Here is a 26,785-nt window from a genome sequence, read left to right as displayed (position 1 = left end):
TCATTCAACTGTAATTCCAAGATTCAGCCATGTTTCTGCTGATTACTAGCTCACTTATTTCTGCTCCTGTACCAAATCACATTTAGGGATATGCCAAAATTAAACAAATTTTACTATTAAAAGTACTACTGTTAATCTTCTTATATACATATTCTGGGGTACTCCTACAACCTTCAAATGCAGATCATTCACTCAATATATCCCAGGAGACCGCTCTGTGCCAGAAGTCATCTGAGGCCCAGTGCAGAAGAGAAAGCTGACTCATCCCTCACATGAACACTTTGGCTCATTTAGAGAGTCAGACAGGGTGTAAGAAACCAAAGAGAATATCAAAAATTACAAAAAGTGTCACATAAAGCAAGAATTGCATCTCTGAGGTGGAATATCAGGAGTGGTCTTCTTCAGAGTAGAATAACCACAGAGAGCATCATTAAAGACAGGTGACACTCAAACTGGGACCTGCAGGAAGTGAACATACCTACCAGGGGGAGAGGATAAGCACAACGGCTAAGACAAGAGCTCCTCGGGCAGCAGGAACAGAGTACAGAGCTTGCCATCTCAGTGGACCACTAGACTGAAGAGAGCCCTCCATGGAGCATAATGCATGAGGTGGAAGCACAGATGGGCTGTGGCAAAGGCTATTCCATTCTGAGGGCAACAGGAATCTGCCAAAAGCAGGGGAACTGTGTCCATGGGTAACCAACTGTCCCCCAACTTTGTCCCTTGAGTGTGGGAACTGAGCCTGTCTGCATTGTTTTATCTCCTGCACAATCTTGGAGCCCCATAAATGAATGACTAATGACACAGCCATGTCAGTGCACCCTCTGCATGAGGACATCATGCTAGGTGGGCTGGGTGGGGATTCACACAATATGAGATGACCCCTGACCTCAAGCAGTTCTCAATGGTGGTGGGGCAATCCTCCTAACATTACTTGTCACACAAAGGCATGCATATGGCGCGTATTGTGAGAAACAGTCGTTATAGACAATCATAAAGTTCCAGAAAGATTGGAAGCAGGTGGAATTAGCTTGTAAATGTTTCCAAAAGTAGTAAATTTTTAACAGTATTTGGGAGGAATATAGGGTTACAGGCCATTGCAGAAGAAGGGTCAGGGTGTTTCAAGTAAACAGAAAAGATGGGAGAGGAGGAAGCAGATTAATCATAAACAGATGAGCTTGGCTAGAAGCACAAAGGCCCCAGGCTGCACAGCAGCAAGGGCAGAGGCAGCAGGAAAAATAGAGGCCAGGTGGCTCTAAAATCATCACCTCCAATATCTACAATCCAATGCAACCCAGCACTTCTAAGTGTGCCTCACCGATGTCATTTAGTTTAGAAGTGGGAAGCGTTTCTCTTCTGACCATCTCAGATTTGAAGGAATGAGCTGACGGAGGGTGCTTTTTAATTTAGGACTCAAAAGGACCAACAGAGGAAAACATCAAATGTGTCGATATGTTTATCCACCCAGGAGGATTCCTGAAGACTTGGGTCATGTTCATAATGATGCAAAGCAGTCTTCTGCCCATGGAGATTTTGTAGCTGAGTATCTGTCCTCATTTCAGAGCTCATCAGGCCTGAGAAGATCTTCCAGATCTGTCAGCTGGATACTGGACATGCAGCCAAGCCTCCTTCAAAACTGATGTCACCATGGACTCACTGAGTTCACTGACCAACCCTTTTGTATTTTCCTTATTTGCTTCCTATTTCCTGTGGCTTAGTATACAGATCACTAGCCAGAGTGTGTTGGCTTTGTTTTTTTCTGTACTGGTAATTCTACAATACTTGCTTATAAGTGTTACAACCTGCCAGTTATCTTTGGGGTTCTGAGGGTTCTGCGGGTCAAAACCATCTCACCTTTCCTTCCAATGCCTCATCCGGATGTGTTTCCCAGCCCTTCAGACTTCACTTCTACACAGAGCTCAACTTTCTCTTATCTTAAAGCTTTGCATTGCTGTATTTTCTCTGAATGATTCTACACTCTCTTTCCTCAACTCCCTCCATGTAACCAGTTTAAAACATATTTCTAATTTCTACTGACTTCTAAAGTACAGATTTTTAACCCTAATATGTTGTTTTCCTAAGGCTAATTTTCGAAGCTTCACTGAACTGCCTAGACATATCACAGCTGTTAACAAAAGGCAGCAAACAAGAATACTCAGAATGATTCAAATTACCCTGTCTTTAAAGTACAGGCAAATGTCCCTTTCCAAATTAACTATCTGACAAGGTCTGAATGTTCTTCGAGTAGACTCAATCATAAAACTACAGCCACAAATAGACTCTATACAGCTTAAATCCATGCTCTCTTATAAGCATTCATATTTCTAACTTAAATTTAGGTTATTTGTTGGGGGTGGGAGTGGATAACCCTATAGTAAAATGACTATTACAGAATATCATGCTAAATACACTTGCTGCAGGAAAAGTTCATATTGAAAACACTAAATGTTTCAAGGCACATTTAAATGAATATAGAGCCTTTTATCTAATTTTCTAGATTTGGATCATGAACATCATGGTTTAGTGTTTCTTGATGTTATGATTGCGTTGAAACCAACTGTTCAGTATCCTAATACCTCCAAACGAGTACAAGTTGCTAAACAGGCAATGATCTACTACTTTGATTCCTTGGTTTAATCCTAAATTGTGTGGCAGCATAATTTTTGCAAAAGCTTTTGGTGTTACTCCTGTATTTTGGTTGACCTTGTTCTCCAACTGAGAATGGCATATGTTCATTTGTTTTTCTACTGCATGCATGCTGATGGGGCAAATAATAGATCATTTATAGAAACACAGCCAACTCCTTGAATGAGGTATGCTGAAAGTCAGGTTAGCTCTACAAACACATCATCCTCTTCATTTATCTTGGTCTTAAAAAAACAAAAAAGGCAATCCAAACAACAGAGTGATTAACTTTGGTAGAATAACTCACAACATAGTGCTTTTTGTAGCCTTCGGATTTTGATGGCTGTGCGGTAGGCAGAGAATCGTACATTATTCAAGTCAGCTGCAATGGAAAAGGGAACACATTCGAAGCATGCTTATTATTTAACTTACATTGAATGGCGAGATTGTATTTGTTTACTTCAGATGATGGAAAAGTATTATGTTTGTTTGCATTAAAAAGTCTCCTAAAATCCACAGCATTTATTTAAGAAATTAATTAAACGCTCATTAACACCATAGCAGGATGTATTCCAACGCAGTGTTAGGTAGATTTCAAAAAGCATTTTCAAATAGGGAAAGAGGGCAATAAGGAGAAGACTATATAGCCTGTTAAATTTTGATGGCTTAATAAATGTATGATACTGTTGGCTGAGGGCCCTTCATTCCCTACTGCTACAAGGGATTCTCCTCCAGGGGCATTTTCCCTGAGAACAGTTTTGTGTCAACCAGGCTGTCCATCTCACTGCTCATAATGCTAGTCTTATTTCTCTGCTCCTTCCGTCCTGATCTATTTGTTGCTTCTGCCTTTGTAGAGATCTGGTTAAAATTATCCTGAAATCCATATTCATATCTTTAGGAACCATAGATGAAATCTACTTAATAATTCTGCACTGTATATTTGAAAGTTACTAAAAGAGAAGTCTTAAAAGTTCTCATCACAAGGAAAAATACTCTGTAACTCTGTGTGGATGTTACCTAGACTTATTCTGGTGATAGTTTCACAATATATACAAATATCAAATCATTATATTGTATGCCTGAAACTGATACAATGTTAGATGTCAATTATATCTCAATTTTTAAAAATCTTAAAGACTTGGCACCAAGTAAAAAAGAAAGAAATTGCACTTTCTTTCCCTGTCTCTTAAAAACACAGTACTGGTATTAGAGATGGACGGAGCTGGGAAAAAAACCTCAGGAATCATCAGCGTGCCTGCTCTTTCTATGAACTGAACAAACCTGTGGCTTTTCTTGTTCAACTTTTGCAGCTGCCTGCACCCATACAAATAAAAGCTCAACAGAAGCCTGATATTTAAAGAGCTAAAAGGGGTGGCCTCTTCTTATTGTAATGGAAGTGGGTGTAGGAGCTTTAGGGTGCTGTCCTCCCTCTCTGGCACCTTACCTACCCAAAGAGAAGACTCTTCCACAACCACTGGCCCAACCTAAAAGACTCAGGCTACATAAGCAGTTCTAATTCATACTCAGCTAGAAATCTCAAGATCAGGATTCTCATCTCATGTGTCTCTTGCATGTTTACATTAAAATGAATTTAGCTTTTCATGAGTAGACAAAAAGGAAATTAGGCAAGCAAATTTAATGAGATCTACTAAATAAAAAGTGAGCTAAAAGCAAATTTAAAGCAATGGAGTGGAGGTTGCTGCATTGTGATTCCTTTTCTTTTTGTTTTCTCATAAAGCTGAAGTTTAAGGTGACTCTGAGGGAGGTAAAATCTCCAACTGTGTTCTTCCTTTTAAAATCATCCTTTGGCTCATGCTGTTTCAAACCACACATTCTCTTAAGGAGAAAGGGTAAACCCCATTGACTGCACTGCCCTTAGAAATTCCACCGCTTTCATAAGTCAATGACATAATCCTTTAAACATAACATGCCATGGAAGAACAGCTGGTGGTTCGTTTCTTTTTAAGAAGATACAATTCTCGGTTGTTTAGGTTAATTTATTACTACTAAATAAAATAACACTCACCAAGGGACTGAAAGAGTTCGGTCATTTTAGGATGATCCCAACAGGTTGTCTGTGTTTGATGGCTAGGGAAAAAAACAGTAAAATGAAATAAAAGAACAAATTAAATAATCTACGTTATATAGAAAATATGTAAACAGAATTCTTATTCAAATGTTTAAAAATACATGCAAAATTATCTCTATGATGGATCACTCAGAAACCTGATGACCAATTATTACTTAATATTCACAAGAACAATAAACTTTTACTTGATCAATTACATTGTGAAAATATGGATGAACATTTTTGATTTATATACTTCAGAGTGAATTACAACTAACAATTAAGACCTAGTGTGAATGGCATGGATCCTGGGGATTCAAGCTTGATCTAGCCAGATCAGCGTAGGCTCTAGAATAATTCTACGTGTGTTAGGCAGATGTAGATTCTCCTTCAGAATAAATCCCCTGAGAGCAGATGTGTTGTGAGGAGTTGCTAAACTTTAGAAGTCCTAATCAAATTTCCAAAGAACAGAGAAATGAAGAGTTTAACTCTGAATAACATCTCCACCTCCCAATCAATCGAGGCTCCCTTCTCTTTAACCTCAAGTCTCTCCTCCCTCAGTCTAAATTTGCCCTTTTTCTCGAATGCACTCAAAACCCTGGAGTTGGTATAATGATTATCCTAAGATGAAGACATCTAAGGTTTAACACATGCAGAAAGAAGTCTTTTCACAGCTTCCTTTATCTGACTAAAAGCAGCAACTTCTGGGAAATGAGGTTACCAGAAATCCTCTCTGGAGGAGTTTCATGGCTATGAAGAAGACAGGAGAACCACTTGCACCTGCATAAACAAACATTATCACAAACTTTCATATCTTATGTTTGTTGTCCCTCAAAAACATTTGTCTTTCCTGAAAAAAACCTATTGCTTTTCCTCATAGGAGTCTTCCCTCCCTTATTCTTCCCACCTACTAAGCTGGGTATAGAAGCCACAAACTCTAACTACCCATTTGAGTTACTCATGACGGTATGCACTTTGCTCTTGCTAACCTGTCTTCAGAGTTTAATTCACAGACCGCCAGAAAATGAACCTAAGAGGGCAGAGGTCAAGTTTTTGCTCCCTGACACGCTTTTCACATGTATCTGGACTCTCTATTCCCCTCACGTGTATGTCTTTCTTTCACCATATGACTTCACGCTTCTCTCTCAGTTTTCAGCATCCCTCAGGTAACCAGTGCTTTTTAAAATAGGTATTGAACAGGTTTTCTCATGATCCTTACTCTTCACTTTAAAAGCAAGTTTTATGTTTCCACTTTTTCTGTAAATTCCAAGCCTAATTCATAGAATTAGAACTCTTTTGAGAATAAGATGAGCATAAAATAGATCGATGTTGTGCTTAAATTAGGTTCCTTCTTTTTGTATATGTGTGAGGTGAACGCCTCTTCAATGGGTTGGTGGCCTTATATTTAAAAATGGTTTACTGTCCCTTATCTAGGTCAGAATAGAGTAATAACATTTAATAGTACTCAAAAGACTTCTTGGATGACACTAGGTTCTTACAAAACTGTTTAGTGAACTAAGTGAAATGGCACAGTACACAAGGGAGAGTGAGAGAAAAATATTCATACCATTAATTTTAAGGGAAATTATTTTTAACAACCTATCTAATATATCAGGAAGTAGGGTATGTCACTGGGAAAAGGATATAATCTCTGTACCCCCAAATAACTCATCATTTCTCTTTGAAAAATATTTAAAGCTTAGATTTGAAATTGGGTATGTAAAATATTCTGGAAATTCCAAAATCCCAAACAAAATAACATACCTATAACGTGAAGATCTTAGGAAGAGTTGGCAAGTTGTTTGGCTCCGCTACCTAGTTCGTGACACCAATGCAGACGCAAATATTCCCACTTTGTATTCTGCTACTGAACACCAACCCAACCATTCTACCTTTTTATTATCTAAATTGCTCCAAAGACCATGGAGAAAGTATAAAGGCTTTATGACCTAAAATTCTCACTGTTCATAGTGTGCCCTGGAACTTGCAAGAAATAGATACTCTCAGACACCTACTCCTCCTGAATTGAAATCTTCTACTTAACAAAATTCCAGATGATTCCTGTGTACATTCATGTTTGAGAAGTACTGACCTAAAAAGTAAGTGTACGAATCAAAGTAAAAAAAAAAATTAAGAAGATACCTCCAAATTTTGCTAATAAACAACTTCCTCCACACAAAGAAGGATTTTCTAGAAATACAATGTAATTCAAATAAATTCATCTTGAGCTCCTAGTCTTACACAGCCTTCCAGGAGTCACTTGATTTCCTGCCTTTCAATTCCCATGGCAATGCTACTGTCCAGAGGCAGACATCCATTGTTAAGGACCAAACCAAGGATCGAGACCAACACTAAAGCTATGAGTAATGCAGAGCCAAACTTCATACTTATACAGTGATGCTAAGTACACTGTCCCTAGAATCACAAGGGCGGTGCTTTAGCAAATACGCCCTATGCAACCATAAGGAGACAATGCCACTATGCAGTCAGGCAGTGGACTGGGAATTCAGTACCACCCGCTTGCTAATGGCTCATTTTTAGTGAAACCACTGCTAGGAGCTGAGGGAACACACACATTTGGCAAACAGATGGAGGGAGGGAAACGGTTTCTCCCTTTGTGAATGCAATACAGTTGATTCATTAGGCAGAACTGCCAACCCTGAAAATAAACACAGCCTCTGGTTACAAGAGTATTAGCTGCAGCTTACCAAACAACAGTTAGAAAAAGAAAGTAGTAGATGCAGTTGGCTGTTGGATTTCCCTTTTCTTTCTTTTAAGTGGTAGGAGGGTTTTAAAGCAAAATCCACAATTAACCCAAAGGCTCCAAGTATTTGAACAGCTGTGGATTTTGCTCAGTTCACCCAGCCAAAATACTCCCAGTCCCCTCAGAGTACGCAACCAAAACAGAATAAAAGTTGCATTTTTTTCCGCCCCAAATAACAACAGTTTATGTTCTGGGCAATAGGACTTCTTCATATTGTATGCCTTGATAAATTATAAAATAAAATTGTAATTCTGTTACTAAAAATCTTTTTAGGAGGGAACAGTCCAGGAATAAAAAGAAAAATTTAAAATCTAACAAAGCAGCAATTAACAGTTAAGTCCAAACCATCTGGAGCAAAGAATAGTGAGAATATGTGACATGTGACTAGGATGCCCCTCTATGTCACTTTTGCTTCTGGAGGGAAAAAGTATGAAGGCCTTTGATGTGGCAAAAAATTAGTGGGTGACCTGTGAGGCTTAAATTGTCTTTGAGCTATTTTCAACTCTGCAAACTGAGGAAAACTGATAGTAATGCAAGTGATATTTTGTCCACAGAAATGCAAATTGTGTCCACTGGAATACAATTGATTATTGCTCATTCTCCTGAGATTATTGACCAATATATCAGCTTTACATCTAACTGTAAATTCATTTTAGCATCCTTTATTTGAGTATGAAGATGCTAGCTAGTTTGTTGGTATTTTCCTTGGAATATTTTCCTTTTCTAATTTCTTACCTAATCCCTTATTAATTAGCTGAGTTAAATGAAATCTTTGACACATGCTCTTTTTATGTTTGTTTGAGAATCAAGATTTTACCTATCTCTTATTTTATTTATAAAAAAATTTTTTTTTATTTTAACTTAGATACAATTGACATACACCACTGGTCATTTAAGGTGTACCACATGTTGGTTTGAAACATTTCTATATTGTAATATGCTTACCACCTTTGCATTAAGTTAACAATTCTATCACTTTACATAATTATTTTTTTTGTGTGGTGAGAACATTTAAGATACAGTCTCTCAGCAACTTTGAAGTTATAATACAGTATTGCCTATAATCATTACACTATGCATTAGTGCTACATTACCTCTTTTTTAAAATGATCCTTCCACACCTGGGACAGTCTTGGTTTATACCTGCTGTCCTGCATAATTGTTAAAAGTGCCTCTTTACTCTTATGCATCCCAGGTGGGATAACATTTGGACCCTATAATTTATAGAATTTCATGAAAAATTAAACCAGTAAGTAGTATGTGTTTCTACCTATTTTTATTCAAATATATTTTGATAAGCCACAAAAAGTTAAAACACCAAGACTGTACACCAATGCACAGAACACAAAAATGTGTCAAAACACTGTCCAGTATGTGAGACAATGAGCCAAGAGCAAAGTACATGCAATTCTGATAGACTGATAAAATACTGATTTCTGGGCAACAGAGTGCTCTGGAGAAGATCCTTATTAATCCCTTTTGTCCTCATTAGAGTGGTATCGTTTTTGCCATGAAACTTCTGATGAGAAGGTATCCCACTTATCCAAAAACTGACACTCAGCCAAATACACGTACTTGTTACTTATCTATCCAATTTTATGCTTGAAACTGGATTTTGTGAGTTTTGCCATGTATCATTCCACTCCAGTTGCAATTATAAAGGCATATAGGAGAAAAGAAATTAAAGGTAATAGCCTATTACTTGAGTGCCCAATTTGTACCATGTACTCTTGAAGCTCTTTCTATGTGGAAACTCAATCTTCTTAACACTTCTGTGAGTTACTTGCCAATATTATCACCATTTCACAGCTGAAGGAAACCAGGGCAGGGGTGCTTAGATAACTTGCCCAAGGTCACATAGTAAGTAGCAGAAATGGAATTTGAACCCAGATGGTCCGGTTTTAAGCCTGAGTTCTTAATATGAAGTACACTTGCACGACTGAGGCTTTAAAATCTTTCTGATGAATCTGAGTCTGAGGTCACAGTCCATCATTATAATCATTATAAACAATTTCATCTCCCTTGGTTCTCTATTGCTCCTGGCAAAACCCAACCATGGATGAGCTCAATTACTTGCCTTCTCTGGACCTAAGCAGCTGTGCATGGACACAGCTGGGGAAAATCACTCAACAGACTGATTTTACTTTAAATATTTGACCTCAAACCTCAAATGTCCAACTGCTGACAACTGTCAGCACTACAGTCACTAGTAAACTTGTTTCCCAAACCCCAAGATAACAATTTATTAATGCCTTCTCTTTTCTCAAACTTAAGAAAGTTTCCCTCCCCACCTCACTGATACCACACTTCATTGAAAAACTAAAAACCACCAGATCAAAATTCCTCATTTTCCCACCACCAAATCAATGAACTTCCCTCCTTCAGCCAGAATGTCTTCTTTTCTCCTTCAACTGAGAAATCCCCCCTGCCCAATCTAAGGCCAATTCTTCCCAAAGGTTTCTGAAAAAAACCTCTTATCGCTCAATAAGACTATTCTCAGAATATAAATGTTGAAGTATTTGCTCTCCTTAAACACACAGGCATACACACACATATATACACACTCACCTCTATCTTGAATCTACTCTTTCTGCCACCTATTACCCTATTACCTCCAAAATCCTTCAATGAGCTGTGCATGTTCTCCTGTCCCATTCACTACTCAACCCACTTCCATTTGGTTGCGAGTTTCATTCCACCACACCAACTGGTCCTGGCAAAATCTGAACTCCCGGTTGTCAGACGGAATGGCTGCTTTTCCATCATCAATTCACTTACTTGACCTCTCAGGATGGGGAAAAACAGAGGAGAGATCATAAATGTCATAAGTTATACAGTGGAGTAGAAGTTGAGAGGTGCTGTTAAAAAAACAGGATCTCCAGAATGAAAGTGACATAGGCAGAGTGTAAGTTCTGCTAACATCCTCTTTCCATATGCTTAAAAGTTATATAGAGCACTCAAGCAGGAGCTCCCAAGTAATCAAATTTGCCTTCTGGTGATGAAAGCATAGAGCGAAAACAAATTTTGGCAATCTGACGTGATGTTAGGCAGCTGAGTAATACCTCCTTAAAGATCTAAAAGGTGACATTCTCATTGCTGGAATTTATAATTCCCTCAATCTTTGTTTCACCCGCAACTAGAATAGGTGCAGAATATGGAGTATCCCCATCAGTACTACTGATTCTGTGTGTGTGTATGTGTGTGCCTCGTGAACGTAATCGTGTTGAGTGGCTAGTGGGGATGGGGTGGGGCAGGAGATGGAGAAGTGTGGAGAGGAAATTCATATGTTCCTCAGGTAACATGTGGCTTCTTGAACCCTCACATCTACTATCCTCTGGGTTTTTAAAAGCAGGAAACCCAAGGTTATACTTTGACAAATAAAAGAACAAATTTTAGGAAAAACCTAAGAAAGTCTGTATGTCGACATTTCAAGAAAAAGACCTTTCTGTTCAAAATACAAATAAGATATGATTTTACTCAGTGATAGATACTGTAAAAGCATAAAGCCTTTCTAAAAAATATGCCATTAGTTTGTCATGATAATGAAGACACGAGGCAGGAAGACTCAGTTGTAAACAAAGGGTAATTCCAAATCTGTTGGACTCGACCATAAATTTGACTTAAAATAATTTCACACTCAGGAATAGGTTCAAAGACTCAAGCACATAAAGGGGTATACAACAGGGGCTACAGCACACCCCCAAATACAAACATCAATATTCCAAGTGTGGCTGACATAATAATTCATTACAAAACAAGAAGACAAGGTTGTTTGTGTTTAAGTAAAGTAGAATTAATGACTAATGGATGTGTCTGGGTGGGAGGGGAGGTCCAAGTGATACTTAGTTTTGAGGGCAGTGCAAGACGGTGTGTGTGTGTGTGTGTAGGTATGGGGTGTGTGTGTGTGTGTGTGTGTGTAGGTATGGGGTGTGTGTGTGGGTGTGGGCAACCTCCCCTGGGAAGGGGTGTATGTGTGTGTGTGTGTGTGTAGGTATGGGGTGTGTGTGTGTGTGTGTGTGTGTAGGTATGGGGTGTGTGTGTGTGTGTGTGCGTGTGTGTGTAGGTATGGTGTGTGTGTGTGGGTGTCCGTCCCTGGGGAGCCCTGTGTGTGTGTGTGTGTGAAGGTATGGTGTGTGGGTGTGTGTGGGCAGGTGTCCGTCCCTGGGGAGCCCTCTATGCCCCTGCCTGAAGATATGGTGTGTGTGTGTGTGTGTGTGTGTGTGTGTGTGTGTGTGTCTGTCCCTGGGGAGCCCCCTATGCCCCTGCCTGAAGGTATGGTGTGTGGGCGTGGGTGTAGGTGTGTCCCTGGAGTTGAATTCATCAGTGTGTCATTTCAGTTTGTTTATAAAACTGAATGTATACATTTACAGTTTTAAGGTACTACTTTATCTCCTTCAGAAATTTCTTTAAAGGAAAAATTAATTCCAACTTTTCTATATGGTTGTACTGAATTTTTTACTGCATCATTTCACTTCATAATCAGTACAATAAAAGGCACTTAATTTCATTATTTGATCATTACTTCTATACTTCTGCTAATACTAGTGATTAGTTTAAAAACTTAATCTTTATAAATTATAGTTATCTTTTTTCTTCTTTAATGGTCCCACAGTGATCCTTGCTAGTACTTTATTAATTGTACCCCTGACCCTAAAAATCAAAATGTACAGTAAGACAGACAGTGCCATTATAATTCAATGCAGTTGAGTAATCTGGGAGATTCGAATTCAAAATCCCATTTCATGGTAGTAACTCTGGCTCAAGCAATGTATACATGAATAGCAGAAAAGGTAGTATCTTCAGTCCTGAACTAGTCAATGTCTGTCTAAGATAATGTCAACTCCATCTAAATCATCTCAATAAACCAGGACACTGGCAAAGTTGCCCACTTATGTTTGGTTTGCTGATTTTTGGCTGCTGCAGGGCAGGCTGTCTGCGGCTTAGTTTTCTACTAGCCAAGCAATGCTCATTTGTCTGAAGCTGCCCGCCAGCCCAGGAGGTTTAGTGACCCCAAGGTGCTTGCTTACATTCTTTCATAAGGCAATTTCATTCTTACCTCCTGGTTGAGCAGAGTTGGCCAAGTGAGTTTTAAATATTTATTCTCGATAAAGTCACAGACCATTTCTTGGAAAAACAGACTCTCTAGTACATTTTTTTATACTTCTATTTCATTCTTTCTTCTTTGTTAAAACCAAAACACAAGCTCCACTTCTGAAAAGAGACTAAAAGTGTGTCCCAAGACTTCTCCACTTAAAAATCTGGAACCAAATGGATTCAATTGCTCATCTTGATTAAGAAGCAAGAGAGAGCTGAAGACAGCTGCAGGAAGCCTTTCAGAGAGAACTGCATCTTTCATTGTTAGTTATACCTTTAGTTGTATCTTTGTCATGGACTTATTTTGTTCTCGGATAAGTTTTCTGTAACTTTAAAAGATTAAGTATTTTATGATAATTTCTTTTTTGTTATTGGTATACATATATGTTTATTAGCTTTGAGTTTCCCGTTAGGCTGGATATTTGGATAATTAATCCCATTGCTGCCACTCCGTTCTGCTCTTATTTAAGGAAGAAATATTGCACCTACATCATCTAAGTGGGGTCTGTGATTCCTCTAAAGAACTAAGCATTAATTCTCTCCTTCAGAATGCACATATATAATGACACAAGTATATACAATTTATGCAAATTGCCTGACTACTATATAGAGCAACTACCTGCTTTCCAAGGTTTCATTTACAACTATAAACTTCACTATTTCTTTTCCCAAAATTGACGGAGTAGGGCAGTAGAGGGTACCCTTGGGGGGCAAGAAAAGGGTCTAAAAGTATTGCAGGATCATCCATAATGGACACACAAAAAAAGAAAAGGAAAACATAAAGGAGATGTAAAAAATTGAAGAAAATATTCATTTAGGCCAATTCACAACGAGGGGTTAGAATAGGGCAGAGCACAGTAGCGGTATTTGTAGATGCACATTAATTTTATTCTGGTGAATACATTCTAATATCGAGGAATGTTGGTTTGGAGAATGTGATATGCATTATCTACATAGCCAGAGATCGATGAAATGTTCATGTTAAAGCTACATGAATGTGAATGACTCAGGATTCTAGAAAGAATTAAGATTTGCCCTTCAGATTCTACTGGGAAATTTGAGCTACAGAGTTGTCACGATAAAGCCCTATCACAATAGCAGCATAATCATTTGTACCAAGACATCTTAATGCTTACTACTTGCTGAAAGGTCACACACGTGGCGTTTAGAGATGTTGTAGAGGCAGAAAGAAAAGCTGTATTTCCTAACCTTACCTTACTAAATTCTGTGAAACACTATGGCTTACCAACAGGTTGGCCATGCAGGGGACCATCTACACTGAAGCCCCATGGGACCTGTGAGCCAGCTTTGCTGGGCATCCCACTCGTGGACAGAAAGCTACCCGGTGACAGAAAGCTATCATGTGGATGAGGAAGGGTCGTGGGGGGGCCACACAGTTTGTTGCTCCACCTCAGAGTTCCTTGTTAAGATCCAACCGGCAGGACTGGAAAATGACATTTTCCTATCTATAGACAAGCACCTTTGTCTATACTGTGACAACACTGTGAAATTTCCTTAAACATATAAACATGTATTAGCTACAAAATCAGCCCATAGAAAAGGCAGTGTGGAATAGTGGAAAAAGCCTGGGCCCGGTCTTCAGATGGTTCTGTGCTCAACCGCAGGCACAGAGTAGGTACATAATGAATGGTAAGCAGTCTGTAATATGAAAGGAAGGGTTTCTGCTCATGGTCATTAGACGTGACTGCTCCTGCCTCAGTGTACTTCTTCATCCCCCTAAGTTTCCCATGTGGCTAAAAGTTTCTGTTCTCTACCTTGGCTAATAACAGAGCAGGAGACAGTAGCACACACTGATCAAGAGTTCAGAAACTGGAGCTGGTCCCTGGGTTCGAACACCAGCTATTCCACTTACGGCTGTGTGATCTCAAGCAAGTTACGTGTGCACTTACTATCTAAGCCTTGCCTGCGATGGGGGTAATGATAGCACCTACCCTTCCCTGGGTACTGTGAGAACCCATTAAAGGAGGTAAACCGTGCATAAGATGAGCACAAGGCTGGCAAATAAATATTCCAAAAATATAATTATTACAATGATCATTATCATCTACCCACTATGATACATACTATTATTACTATTTCTAGATCAAAATGAGAAGCAATGAGTTTTACATGATTAATGTGACATATTAGGAAAGTTCAACCCAAAGCTTTTAGTCATCATTGCTTTTATACCTGAAACTCCCTGGATATTAACTTTTAGCTGAGAAATCAACAACTTGTGCAAAACACAACACACGACTAAAATTTACAGAGAAAGAGGTCTGGCTTTTATGGCAGATTTCTGTATATTATGAAGGCAGCAAGAGCCATTTCACATTTTCTTAAACTGATAGAAAATAAGCTGCCATTGAACTATTCAAGAAAAGAAAAATATATCAGTTTGAGAAAGTCTTCCTTAGAAACAGCAGATATAATATAAAAATATGAGTTTGAACTTAAGATATTAACATAAAGGGATTTATACTACATAGACCTGTAGAGTTCAGATCTGTATTCTATCATTTTCTAGAAACAAATGCGTCATGCAGGACACCTCAAATTATGAATAAAAATTATGTAGAGGGAAATGCAATAATGAGCTACCAAAGTATGTTTAACTAATCTATGAAATTCAAGTAGTAAATAAAAATAATTTATCCTCTCCTTTCAACTTTCTTGCTATATTCTGACATTTGAGTAAATAAAACTGTATACTTAAATATTGAAAGTATCTAATATTCATGCCTGAATATTAGTTTCTTGTTGGCCAAATTAATACATTCTAATATGCTCCAGGAAACTCATGTTGCATGACAATCATGCTAAATTTATTTAACATTTTCTTCTACTTAGTTGTGCAGCCATGCAAAGGGAAGTGTATATTAAGTCTTTTCATTAATCATTACTTGTTTATTAATTTATTTGGGAATTAAACTGTTTTCCTAACAATTCTTCACCTGAAATACTGGCTCATGTAACCCTACCTCTACAGACTGATGTTGCCTCTTTGTGAGGAAATAATCTGTTAAATTACACAACAGAGCAAGTAATGAAAAAATCTGGTTAAAAAAGTTTTCTAAAAATAAGAGAATGCATTCTACACACATGGGCAGATTTTTAAGTATTTGAAAGTCCTAAAAAGATGTTTAACATTAAAACTACACATATTTAAGAGAATCCAATCTTTCACTAATGATGTTGAAGATATTTTAGGATGCTACAATCCTACAGGTCACATGAAAAATATTGGCCATCACTGTATTTCTTTTGAAGCGCTGGTTATAGAGCTCTAGCCAATGAGATGACAGATAAACTAGCTGTCCCATAAGAACTCATACACTGAGCGAGGATACAATCCTGCTAAAGCCTTCCAAAATGATAAAAATTCTGAACTGGTAACATTCTGACTTAGGCAATATAATTCTCAGTCATATATAACTGACCTGAACATAATTTTCTTTCAATAGTAGTGCTAAAATTAAGGATGGATGTTTTACAGTGCCCAATCAAATAGATAACCATTGCATAAACATAATCAAGAGATCCATAATTTTTTATATAGTAAAAACAATAATCTGCTTTATTGGATCCAATTTACATTTTCCAAAAATCAGATGATACAGGATTCTAGGACAATTCAATGAATTAATTTCAATTAACTTGCATGGATGTCTATATTTTGTATAGTGCAGATATCAGTTTTCTATCGCTACTATAACAAATTATTGCAAAATAAATGCTGGGCTAAAATAAAGGTTTGCAGGGCTGCATTCTTTTCTGGAGGTTCCTAAGAGAAAATCCCATTTCCTTTCCATTTCCAGCTTCCAGAGGCTGCCTGCATTGCCTAGCTTATGCTCCCTTCTCTTCATGTAAACTAACATAGTCACATCCAGGGGTCAGGATGTGGTCATCTTTATATGGCCATGGTTCTGCCCACTACAGTGCATCAGATTTATACCTAAACCCATAATATTTAATTCAAGTCAATACTCATGCATAAAATTAGGATTCTCTAGTACTACATTATGTCATTATTATATTATTATTTCATTATTGTGGAATGAAAATGTAAAAACATTTTAAATGTTTCCAATTGGATCAGGTGATTACATCTTCTCTCAATAAAGACATGTCAATTTGCCCAGCCTCTTACTTCTTTCATGCTTGCACAAATATGCCCGTTCAACTGCTTTGCTACTTTACTCTTAAGCTTATCACAACTCAGTACACTATAGATAAAAGTATTAAATTCCCTTAAGACAATGGAATACATATTGTCTATTATATTTGTTATATGGTATGGCATTTCTTTTTTTATCCTAAGGATACATCTTAGACCATCTTCATATGGAAATATTTCACAGACATTAACTTCATACAGAAAATTTTCTGGAAGAGATTATTCATGTCAGCATGGATTTTGGAGATCCAACTGATATTTTAGGAAGGATGCAAAGCAAACGGCCCAGAGACCAGAGATCTTCACCTGACGTGCCTAAGGTCCAGGGGGCTAATCTGAGACAGAGTGAACCAATGATAGTAAGAGATCTTTTTTTTCTTTTCACAATTATGACACTGTTCACTTTCCACATAAAATAGAGTTAAATATGGCTCTCATCACTATCACATTGTAAGTTAATAGCTTTGCTAATTTATACTTCAAAGGATTAAAGAAGATCAATTTTATCATTCTGTCCTGTGACAATGCCTAAACTAAGCTAAGGATCAAATTCTATGCAGAACTTGTGTAAATCATACAGAATATTTGAATTGTTGCATAGTAAGAAAGGCAGTATGCAAAAAGGGGAAACTGACAAATAGACAACAAAAACAAAGGATGACAAGTTTAAACTAATATTGCAGGTAATTTAATAAATCAAAGAAAAATAATATTGAACTTTTTCATGATAAAATACTTTCTTTTTTTGGATTAAAATGAGAAGAACACAAACACATTTTAAGTGGATTTTCTGGGAGAAATAAAAATGATTTAGACTCAATACAGTCAGAGGAACATCATTATGTCAACAGTATTTGAAATGCTGTCATTTTTCCCAAATATTTGAATATCTATTTTAAAAAAACATCAGTTAAACACAACTATGGCTGTAGCCTAGTAAACTACAAATATCATTCTGATTTTTAGGCTAATTTCTTTCAAATATTAAACATATATAGCTTCCGGCAGATAATAGGTCTGAATTCTTTTTTAAAAGTTATTGGGGAAAGTCTCTCTTAAGTTATCAACATAACTCGATTTCCTTGGTATCATAAAGGAGAATTAAAATCAACTTACTTGATGTAATAGGGCACTTTATTATGTGAAATGGATCTTTGCCACGGCAGCTGGACTGAAGCTAAGGAAACAAAGGGAGATTATTGGAAACACTGCTAACCCAAAAGCCTATGCCTTAACGCAAAACAACTGAACATGTTTTATAACAAGTTCAATGACGACTGCTCTGGATTTTAAGCTGGATTCCTATAATTATGAAATCTGCTAGGCCGAACAAAGGTGGCTTTAAAGACCCGTTTGAAGCAAGGAAAGAAACAACACAGGTTCTATTTCTAATGCCAACTTTAATTGAACCTGTTGATAAAAATATTTTTAAAAATCAAGTTTTATTGCTTATATCCACCACAACTTAAAACTTAGTGCTATCGGGAAACTGTAGTCTGTGTATATTTTTTATTAAGCTAAAGCACAATTTATTTTTTCTAGTGTATCCAGTTTATAAACCAGATTTCCCAAGGTTGAATTTCCTAGGTCACTAATAACATTCCTTTGCTTCATATTTACAGGAATAACCATTTAGAACAGGTAGCATTTAAACAAACTTAACTATTTGAATTTTAAGAAGGGAAAATTAAAATAAATATAAGCAAAGGGGTTGTAAAGAACCAAGGCATAGATGGAAAGGTACAAACACTTTTTAAATGGATTTTCTGGAAGAATTAGAAATGGTTTAGAAACAGCACAGTGTGAGGAGCAACTGTCATTTTCCCCAAATAGTTTAATATCTACTTTAGTACCTGAATAGGATTTAATATTTGTATAGGAAAATCCCAAATACTTAACCTGAGATGCACAGAAAACACAATTTACTAGTTAACAGTAGACATCACTAAGATTGAGATTTTATGTTTCATTTTACTGTGATACTTATTTTTTACAATTTCAGTTATTCCTTACTTATAAAAATATATTATTCCTACATTAAACCAATTATTTTAAGACTTTTTAAAGAAGAGCTGTACATGTGAATCTACAGTAATTAAGGAATTCTGTAAGTGAACTAAAAAACCCAAAACTTTTTTAACTTCACTAGACTCTCATATAACCAGTTGTCACCAATTTTTTTAAAAATTTCATGTCATAATAGTATCTTACAAATGGCATACTAAACTTTGGAAAGCATTTTCAAGTGCATCTATTGATAGGAAGCCAACCAGATATATATTAAAGCTTTCTTAGATAAACTCAAGAGGTGAAATAACTTGCCCAATAAAAAAATGGCCAAACTCAGACATGAAATTAGGTTTCTGACCACTAGCCCAGCAATTTTTCTATTCAACAATTCTTCCTCATAAAATGGGAGCACTCCCTTCTCCAAATATAACTATGAAAGTTTAAGAAGGGGATGAAAACGTGGAACTAGGTATATTAAATTTCTCATTAAAGCCAACCTCATTTTGGTGTTGGCACCAGGCTAATATGTCAGTTTTTATTTTGTACCTAACTAAACAGGCTACTTTTTAACAACCACAGCTTAAGTCCAAGAAATATAATAAAGCCAAGACTCCAAGCAGCAAGGCATAACAATTATTAAATTTATTCATTGGGATTTTGTTTACTCTTCTCCATCCATTTTAATAATTGTTTTGATCTGAATAACTCTGAACTCCTTGGACTGACAGCACTGGACAGTAAAAGGCAATGTGCTTGAATTTCACAATGGGTATGAATTTTACAATGTTTCATTTCCTAAAGAATATGAGTTTGAGTTTGATTTTTATTACAAAAGAATGGTTGCTAGGTGCATGTGCAGGGTTTCTTCTATACTAATAGATGATTAATTCTTATAACTGTAAATAGAGCCTCAATTTTTTGTTAAATTCCTCTTTAATTCGGCTTTAGCACATAGCTTTACATCCTATAAAATTAAGTTTAAGAAATATGGAGTAATTCATACCTAATGAGTACTGCAAACCTATTTACTTCACCAATATTGATGATATCCAAACTTCAGAAATGTATCCTGGCACTAGTAGACAGCATATGCCAGGAAGAAAATATACCTCACTCAAAGATAGACTATCGAAAGGCTCAGGTGAAACAGGAAACATGTTGGGGGAAGGGAGAGGAAGGAGAAAAAGGGAGAAAGGGCAGGAAATGATGGATTCGGATTCTTGAAATTGCAAAGCTAAAAAAACCTGCCCTTGAATGGAGGTAAAGCAGATCATCAACCATGACAAGAGATTAAGAGAAAATATAAATGTAGTCAATTTAGTTGCAAGATATGGTTTGCTTCAGTTTTCTCTGATTACAGATACAAAGACGCTATCATAATTGGGAAATAAGCTTTGCCTTTACGTTTCAAACTTGACTTACACTGAATTAAATCAAGCAAACTGCTTTCATGCATATGTTGGCCAGAGAAAAGCGAAAGGAATTAGCATTTAGTGAGAGCATTTGTGCCAATAACTGCACTCGGTGCCTGTGTAACTCCATATGTTTTCTCACTTAAGTTCAAGGCAATCAGAGGAAATTGGTATTAGTATAATAATGTTAAGAGAAAGAAATGAACTTTCAGGGACTCCCAGATCTGGTAGAAATCAAAATTAATATTTTAATCTCAACCTGGGAGACTCTGAATCCCACATTCTTTGGTTTCTTCAACAGTGAATGACAAATGAAGTGGGCGCTCACATTATTTATTTATTTATCTCATTAACAATATAAAATGAAAAATTTCAGTTGGAGAACATTACATAAAAGCCTACACACATGGTTTGGCTAAATCTGTAAAACTTGACCAGAAGAAAAGCTAAGTATGATCATCATGAGCCTACAAGAAAAATTTCAATGATTTGTGGGGGGTAATTAGTTTTATTTTTAAAGTCACAGGTGCATTTTAACCTAATAAACTCTTTTTAAGGAGAAACATTGATTAAAAATGTTAAAACATAAAAAATTTATTTATTGTTATTTCTTTCTTGTTCATAACCTTTGCTTATGATGTAGCAATGATGATCTGATACTATATCAAGTATAACTGATGGTGAAAAACCACAACTCATTCTTGCTCCACTGCAAAGCCTTATCAATTGTGGCCACAGTATTATAAATAAAAACCAATAAATAATATTGTCATTAATGTTAATATTTCCTTCATTTATTAAAGTAAATATTTCTGTAGCGAAGAATATGGCTTCTTGAGTCAAAGTGAAAGTGTATGCTGATTTACTCAATTAATGAGATTAGTCAAGTTTATTAATACTTACTAGAGAGAAAATGTTGAGAAGATGGTCCAAAATCTCTATGGGCTTCCTGAAGCTGTTTAAGGCGATCATCCACAGAAACCTGCACATATGTATGCAAGAAACCATTTGATTTCAAAACAATGACTTCAATAAACCCTTGATTTAATAGTTATACTAAATAATGCTACTGCCCAAGATAATTGTTTGTACAGACTCTTCCTCTATTTCTGGAGCCAAAGTATTGGTATGAAAATAGAGTCCTTCTGGCTCCAAGTAATAGCAAATAGTGTCAGGTACTCTTCAAAGCCATTTATATGGATTAACTTTTTTTACCTTTGTAATAACCATAGTGCATAAGGATTATTCATTATTATCACCATTTTACAGATGAAGAAATAGAGCTGCAAAGAGGTGTCTGAAGACATAAAGTTATTCTGTGGCAGCACTCATGTCCATACCCTGCTCATCTGGTGCCAGAATCTATTCCTTTACTGTTACTCTACATTGCCTTGAAAGCAGTAAAGCTCTAGAGCATCTGAGGTCAAGATGTGGTCATAAGGTCAAGGGTTACTCATCTCTCTCCTAAGGAAGTGGCAGAAAGTACTCAAGGGGATAAATGAAAAAGAAGTTTAAAATACTTCAGGGGAAAAAAATAAATGAATAATGATAATAGACAGAAATAGATAATAGAATTAGATAGATAGATAGATAGATAGATAGACAGATAGATAGATAGATAGATAGATAGACAGATAGAGTGAAAAGACATATGACTATGGAACAATTTCTTATTTTCCCCCAAGTATGTGTCTGATCATCTTGACTTGGGGGTATTCAAGTGTATACCAGTCAATTAATATATTCTATATGTTTACACACATTCTCCAATCACCACTCTGCATTATAAAAATGCAGAGTGGGTACAACAAGAAATTAAATGCAAATCAACAACAATTGCACACAGACTACTGACATTTCCATTTTCTTTTTCCTGGTCACTGCTTATGTAGCGCTAGTCAGCCATTCCACTTAGATTGCTGATCATATTTTCAGCTGCCTTTATATTAAACGTGTGTAGCTCTGGCTCACTGGGTAGTTCTAGTTTATCCTGGCTGGCTATTTAAACTGCATTAGCAAAAACTTTTTTCATTAAAGCCAAAAAGCATTCAAATACCACACTTTTTGTTCAGGAGGAGAAAAGAAGATGCTACTCCTACAATTTAATGACATTGCGGCCAGCAGAGATTCCGCTCCTCTCTCCCTTATTCAGCCAGCAACTAACATCTGAGCTTCAGCGGTTACCAGGCTCAGAGATAAGGATGACAAAATACGTATCTTCTTTCAAGCATAACGTATTCCCAGCCCTCTAATTTTTGGAGATGGTGATAACAGAAACTGAATGGCCAGGAAATCAAGATGGACCACAGAAATACCTACATGAAGATGGCAGATTAAAGAAATAGAGCAGAAAGAAAAAAAAAAAAAGAGTAAAGGTCAAACACTTCTGCACTCCACTCACTAGAAAAGCACATATAAATTTAAAAGAACCTGCCTTATGAATAGCAGATTATTAACACTCTTTTCCAAGATAGAAAAGACTGTCTAATACTATCCACTTTTTTCTTACCTCTTCAATTTCATGAAGAACATATAAACCATTAGGTGTTTCAAGGTTTGAATTTTAAGAAACCTATTATACTATAAAATATTATACCTAAAAAAAAGACCCCACTTGTGTGCCACCCTGAAATTTCATATTTTCTCATTAAATATCACATTTTAGACCAAATATAGAGAAATTAGTAAAAATTATTTTCTCAATCTTGCATTGAAATTCTCCTGCTATACTTTCAGGGGAAAGAAATGAGTATGATGACTTGTAGGAACTGGCCACTGAATACGACAAAGCTCCGCAGAGACTGAGCCAAAACTACTGATGGGCATGGATGGTGGTTTTTAAATACCTAGTAAATATCTATGAGGGTTCTTTTGGTTTGGCTCTATTAAATCTGGGGCAAGAAAGTAATGTTTAGAGTCATTAAAACAACTGCATCAGAACAACTCAGATCTTAACAACTAAAGGTGAACACCATAACAGTGTAAATTTGCTAGCTGGAAAAAAAATGAGCATAATATCGAACAGCAAGCAGTGGAAGAAGGATGGAGACTTTTTTCTTTTCGAAAGAAAAAATAATACATGATTAAAATAAGAAAAATGACTCCTTTATGAGCCATTATGAGAAAAATGTTTCTGCGACCTACCAGAGGTTTCCATTACTGTGATTTATTTGACCTTTCACAATTTTCTACAAATACCATATGAATAGTACATCATAAAATTATATTAAAATCTATATTCATAAATAAATGAGGACTCTGGGTCCAAGATACCGAAAGACAAATACTCAATGATATCACAGGCTATAAACCTGTTCTCCAATACAACCAATAAAGAAAGAGAAAACGATGGTGTGTGGCAGAAGAGTAAAGTGGGATTTAAAGACCAACCAAGGTGTACACCTGGACTACAGAGAGGAAAAAGGTACCTGCAAAAGCTTCCATCGCATATTAAGGTCATCTAGTTGGCGAGACATCTTTAGAGATGGATGTAAGTCAAGTGGAGATAACTGACTGGATAAATCATTTACTGTTTTAACTTTTAAGTTGATTGGTGCAATTTCTTCTCTAAATGCCTGGAAGAAAAGGAGAAGAATGATGTCCTTGGAAAAGAATGTATGTAATGCAAACTTATTTAAATGATGATGTAGTTCCTTCAAATTTTTCATTGTATGCAATTTAATCTGGAAAATGTTTGCCATTATTATCCCACTCATTCCTAGTGTTGATTCTATATTTAATTTTCTTTCATATTTTCCTTCTTTTTACTTTCTTAATATGGCTCCTTTAATATTTTCTCACCTGAGGCAACAACTTGATTTGAACATATTTCCAATTTAAAATTAAGTTAGAAACTGGCCAATAAAAATAACTTTCCTGACCACAGAACGTATGGCAATTATATACCAGCGAGGTGAGTTTTGTTCCTTTCAAAATCATTTATGGTCTTTCTGTGGTTAGAGGTGGGGCAGGAGGAGTGGGGTTTATAAAAAAAGGATGTAAGTGAAGTTTAGAACTCATAAATATCACCTCTGGGCACAGTACAAAAGAGGGGATATGGATGGGGGTGGGGATTCATGTGAAGAGGAGAAGAAACAAGAAACATTTTGGACCAATGACAGAAACATGTTCCATGAGAGCAAACAGAATTATGAAAGCACCAAGTTTTTTCTATTCTCGAATTCCACCTGCCTCTGTGTGCATGTTCCCTTTTTCCAATAGCCTTTGCCTATAGATTCCACTGATCCTTTAAAAGGCTCAACTCAGGTGCCCCACCCACCCGTCCCATTGGAGGGCGACTTCCCTGAAGCCTTTCCTTCGATAGTCTTGGTTGGAGGCCCCTGCGTGTGCTCCCCAGCATTCTCTCTGCCTTCCTCACCCCAGTTGGGACTCAGCACACAGATGGACACACAAATCGCATTGTATGCAGTGGGGTCATTCTGATTGTTTGGTGCCATACAAACCAGGGGTTATGTATTTTAAATATCATGCCTTATCACATCTCTTAGAGTTGGTATTCTAAGCATCCATATTCTTGAAGTCCCTCATGTACAATGGAAGCTTTTTGAGAACAAACACTCTCAAGTGTATTACAGATTTTTGGTATTCAGCAAAAAATCTGTAATACAACAGTAGCACCACACATTTCCATTCATGAAGGGCCACAGAAATGATATACTTGAGTCAAGATGAAGTCAGTATGCAACTGGGAACAGAACTGGAATGCTACATGAGAACACTACACATTTCATTCTTCAGTATGTCACAAAATTAGAGTTAATCACATACTAAAGTGAACTTTTGACATAAGGTGTAGTGAACACACAGTTAGACACATCAGCCCTCAGGCTTTACCATTTTTACCACAACCATCCCTTAAGAGACAAGATACATATCTATGAGACCCCTTTCTTCTCTTTCATTACACCAAGGTTAGTTAATGAAATGACATCTATCAAAGTGCTGTGAAGACCATGAAGTCAGAACACTGCAGTATTAAGTAATCTTCTTAATAACTATAAAAAGAAAGCCTCTTTAACCACTTCTCTCCCTCCTTCTCTCTTTCAAATGCTTTCTTCTAGAACTAATTATCCTATATAAATCCCCCTCATATATAACATGTATAGGCTAAAAATAATCAGTATGGTTGATAAAAATCAATATTGCATTAAGAATATAACCTTTTTTAGGCATCCTACAGTATGGGAGAATATATTTGTAAATAACATATCTGACAAGGGGTTGACATCCAAAATATATAAAGAACTCACACGACTTAACACCCGAAAAGCAAACAGCCCTATTAAAAAATGGGCAGAGGATATGAACAGACAATTCTCCAAAGAAGAAATTCAGATGGCCAATAGGCACATGAAAAGATGCTCCACATCACTAATTATCAGGGAAATGCAAATTAAAACCACAATGCAATATCACCTCACACCAGTGAGGATGGCCAACATCGAAAAGAATAGGAAAAACAAATGCTGGCAAGGATGTGGAGAAAGGGGAACCCTCCTACACTGCTGGTGGGAATGTAAACTAGTTCAACTATTGTGGAAAGCAGTATGGAGGTTCCTCAAAAAACTAAAAATAGAAATATATTTGACCCAGGAATTCCACTCCTAGGAATTTACCCTAAGAGTGCAGTTTCCCAGTCCCCAAAAGACATCTGCACCCCTTATGTTTATCGCAGCACTATTTACAATAGCCAAGAAATGGAAGCAACCTAAGTGTCCATCAGTAGATGAATGGATAAAGAAGATGTGGTACATATACACAATGAAGTATTATTCAGCCATAAGAAGAAAACAAATCCTACCATTTGCAACAACATGGATGGAACTAGAGGGTATTATGCTCAGTGAAATAAGCCAGGCAGAGAAAGACAAGTACCAAATGATTTCACTCATGTGTGGAGCATAAGAACAAAGCAAAAACTGAAGGAACAAAACAGCAGCAGACTCACAGAACCCAAGAATGGACTAACAGTTGCCAAAGGGAAAGGGACTGTATGGAAGGATGGGTGGGAAGGGAGGGAGAAGGGGAATAAGGGGCATTACGACTAGCAGACATAATGTAGCGGGATTGCGGGACACGGGGAAGGCAGTATAGCACAGAGAAGACAAGTAGTGACTCTATAGCATCTTACTATGCTGATGGACAGTAACTGTAATGGGGCATGTGGTGGGAACTTGATAATGGGGGGAATCTAGTAACCACAATGTTGCTCATGTAATTGTATATTAATGATATCAAAATAAAAAAAAACAGAATATAACCTTTTTAAAGGATATGAATTTTTTAAAGGATATGAATTTTAAGTAAATAAGAGAATGTTCTTTGGTGTTTCATTTTTGAATATGCTCAGAAGCCACCTAAAGAAGCTTAAGGTGGACAATCAGAAGAACAGATGTGGAACCCAAAGTGGGAGTGAGGAATATGGACTCTGGAGGTAGCCGTGTGCAAACGACGTTTGAAACAACGAATATGGAAATTAGTATGTGTAAAGTAAGATATATTGCCAGATCCCTGACGACACCAACATTTAAAAATCAGGTAGAGGAAGGGAAGCTCACAAACATACGAATTGCTGCAAAACAGAAAGAGAAGGAATTTAGAGTGGTGATGAT

The 26,785-nt window shown here is 36.8% G+C and overlaps 1 protein-coding gene across 13 annotated transcripts in view; it reads right to left on the bottom strand.

Moving 5' to 3' along the window:
* Nucleotides 1–26,785, bottom strand: part of UTRN (utrophin) — a 454,961-nt gene that overhangs the window by 57,978 nt on the left and 370,198 nt on the right. For all 13 annotated transcript variants that reach the window (XM_037022103.2, XM_073219702.1, XM_073219701.1 and 10 more), the window contains 5 exons: nucleotides 23,582–23,728; nucleotides 21,057–21,135; nucleotides 17,848–17,908; nucleotides 4,652–4,713; nucleotides 2,933–3,007 (listed from right to left, as the gene is read on the bottom strand). In XM_037022103.2, coding sequence (XP_036877998.2) covers nucleotides 2,933–3,007; nucleotides 4,652–4,713; nucleotides 17,848–17,908; nucleotides 21,057–21,135; nucleotides 23,582–23,728 — 424 coding nt within the window. The remainder of the gene's footprint in view (nucleotides 1–2,932; nucleotides 3,008–4,651; nucleotides 4,714–17,847; nucleotides 17,909–21,056; nucleotides 21,136–23,581; nucleotides 23,729–26,785) is intronic.

This window comes from Manis javanica, chromosome 13, assembly GCF_040802235.1.
Source record: "Manis javanica isolate MJ-LG chromosome 13, MJ_LKY, whole genome shotgun sequence".
Classification (NCBI taxonomy): domain Eukaryota; kingdom Metazoa; phylum Chordata; class Mammalia; order Pholidota; family Manidae; genus Manis; species Manis javanica.
This window is presented reverse-complemented; position numbering and strand designations above follow the sequence as displayed.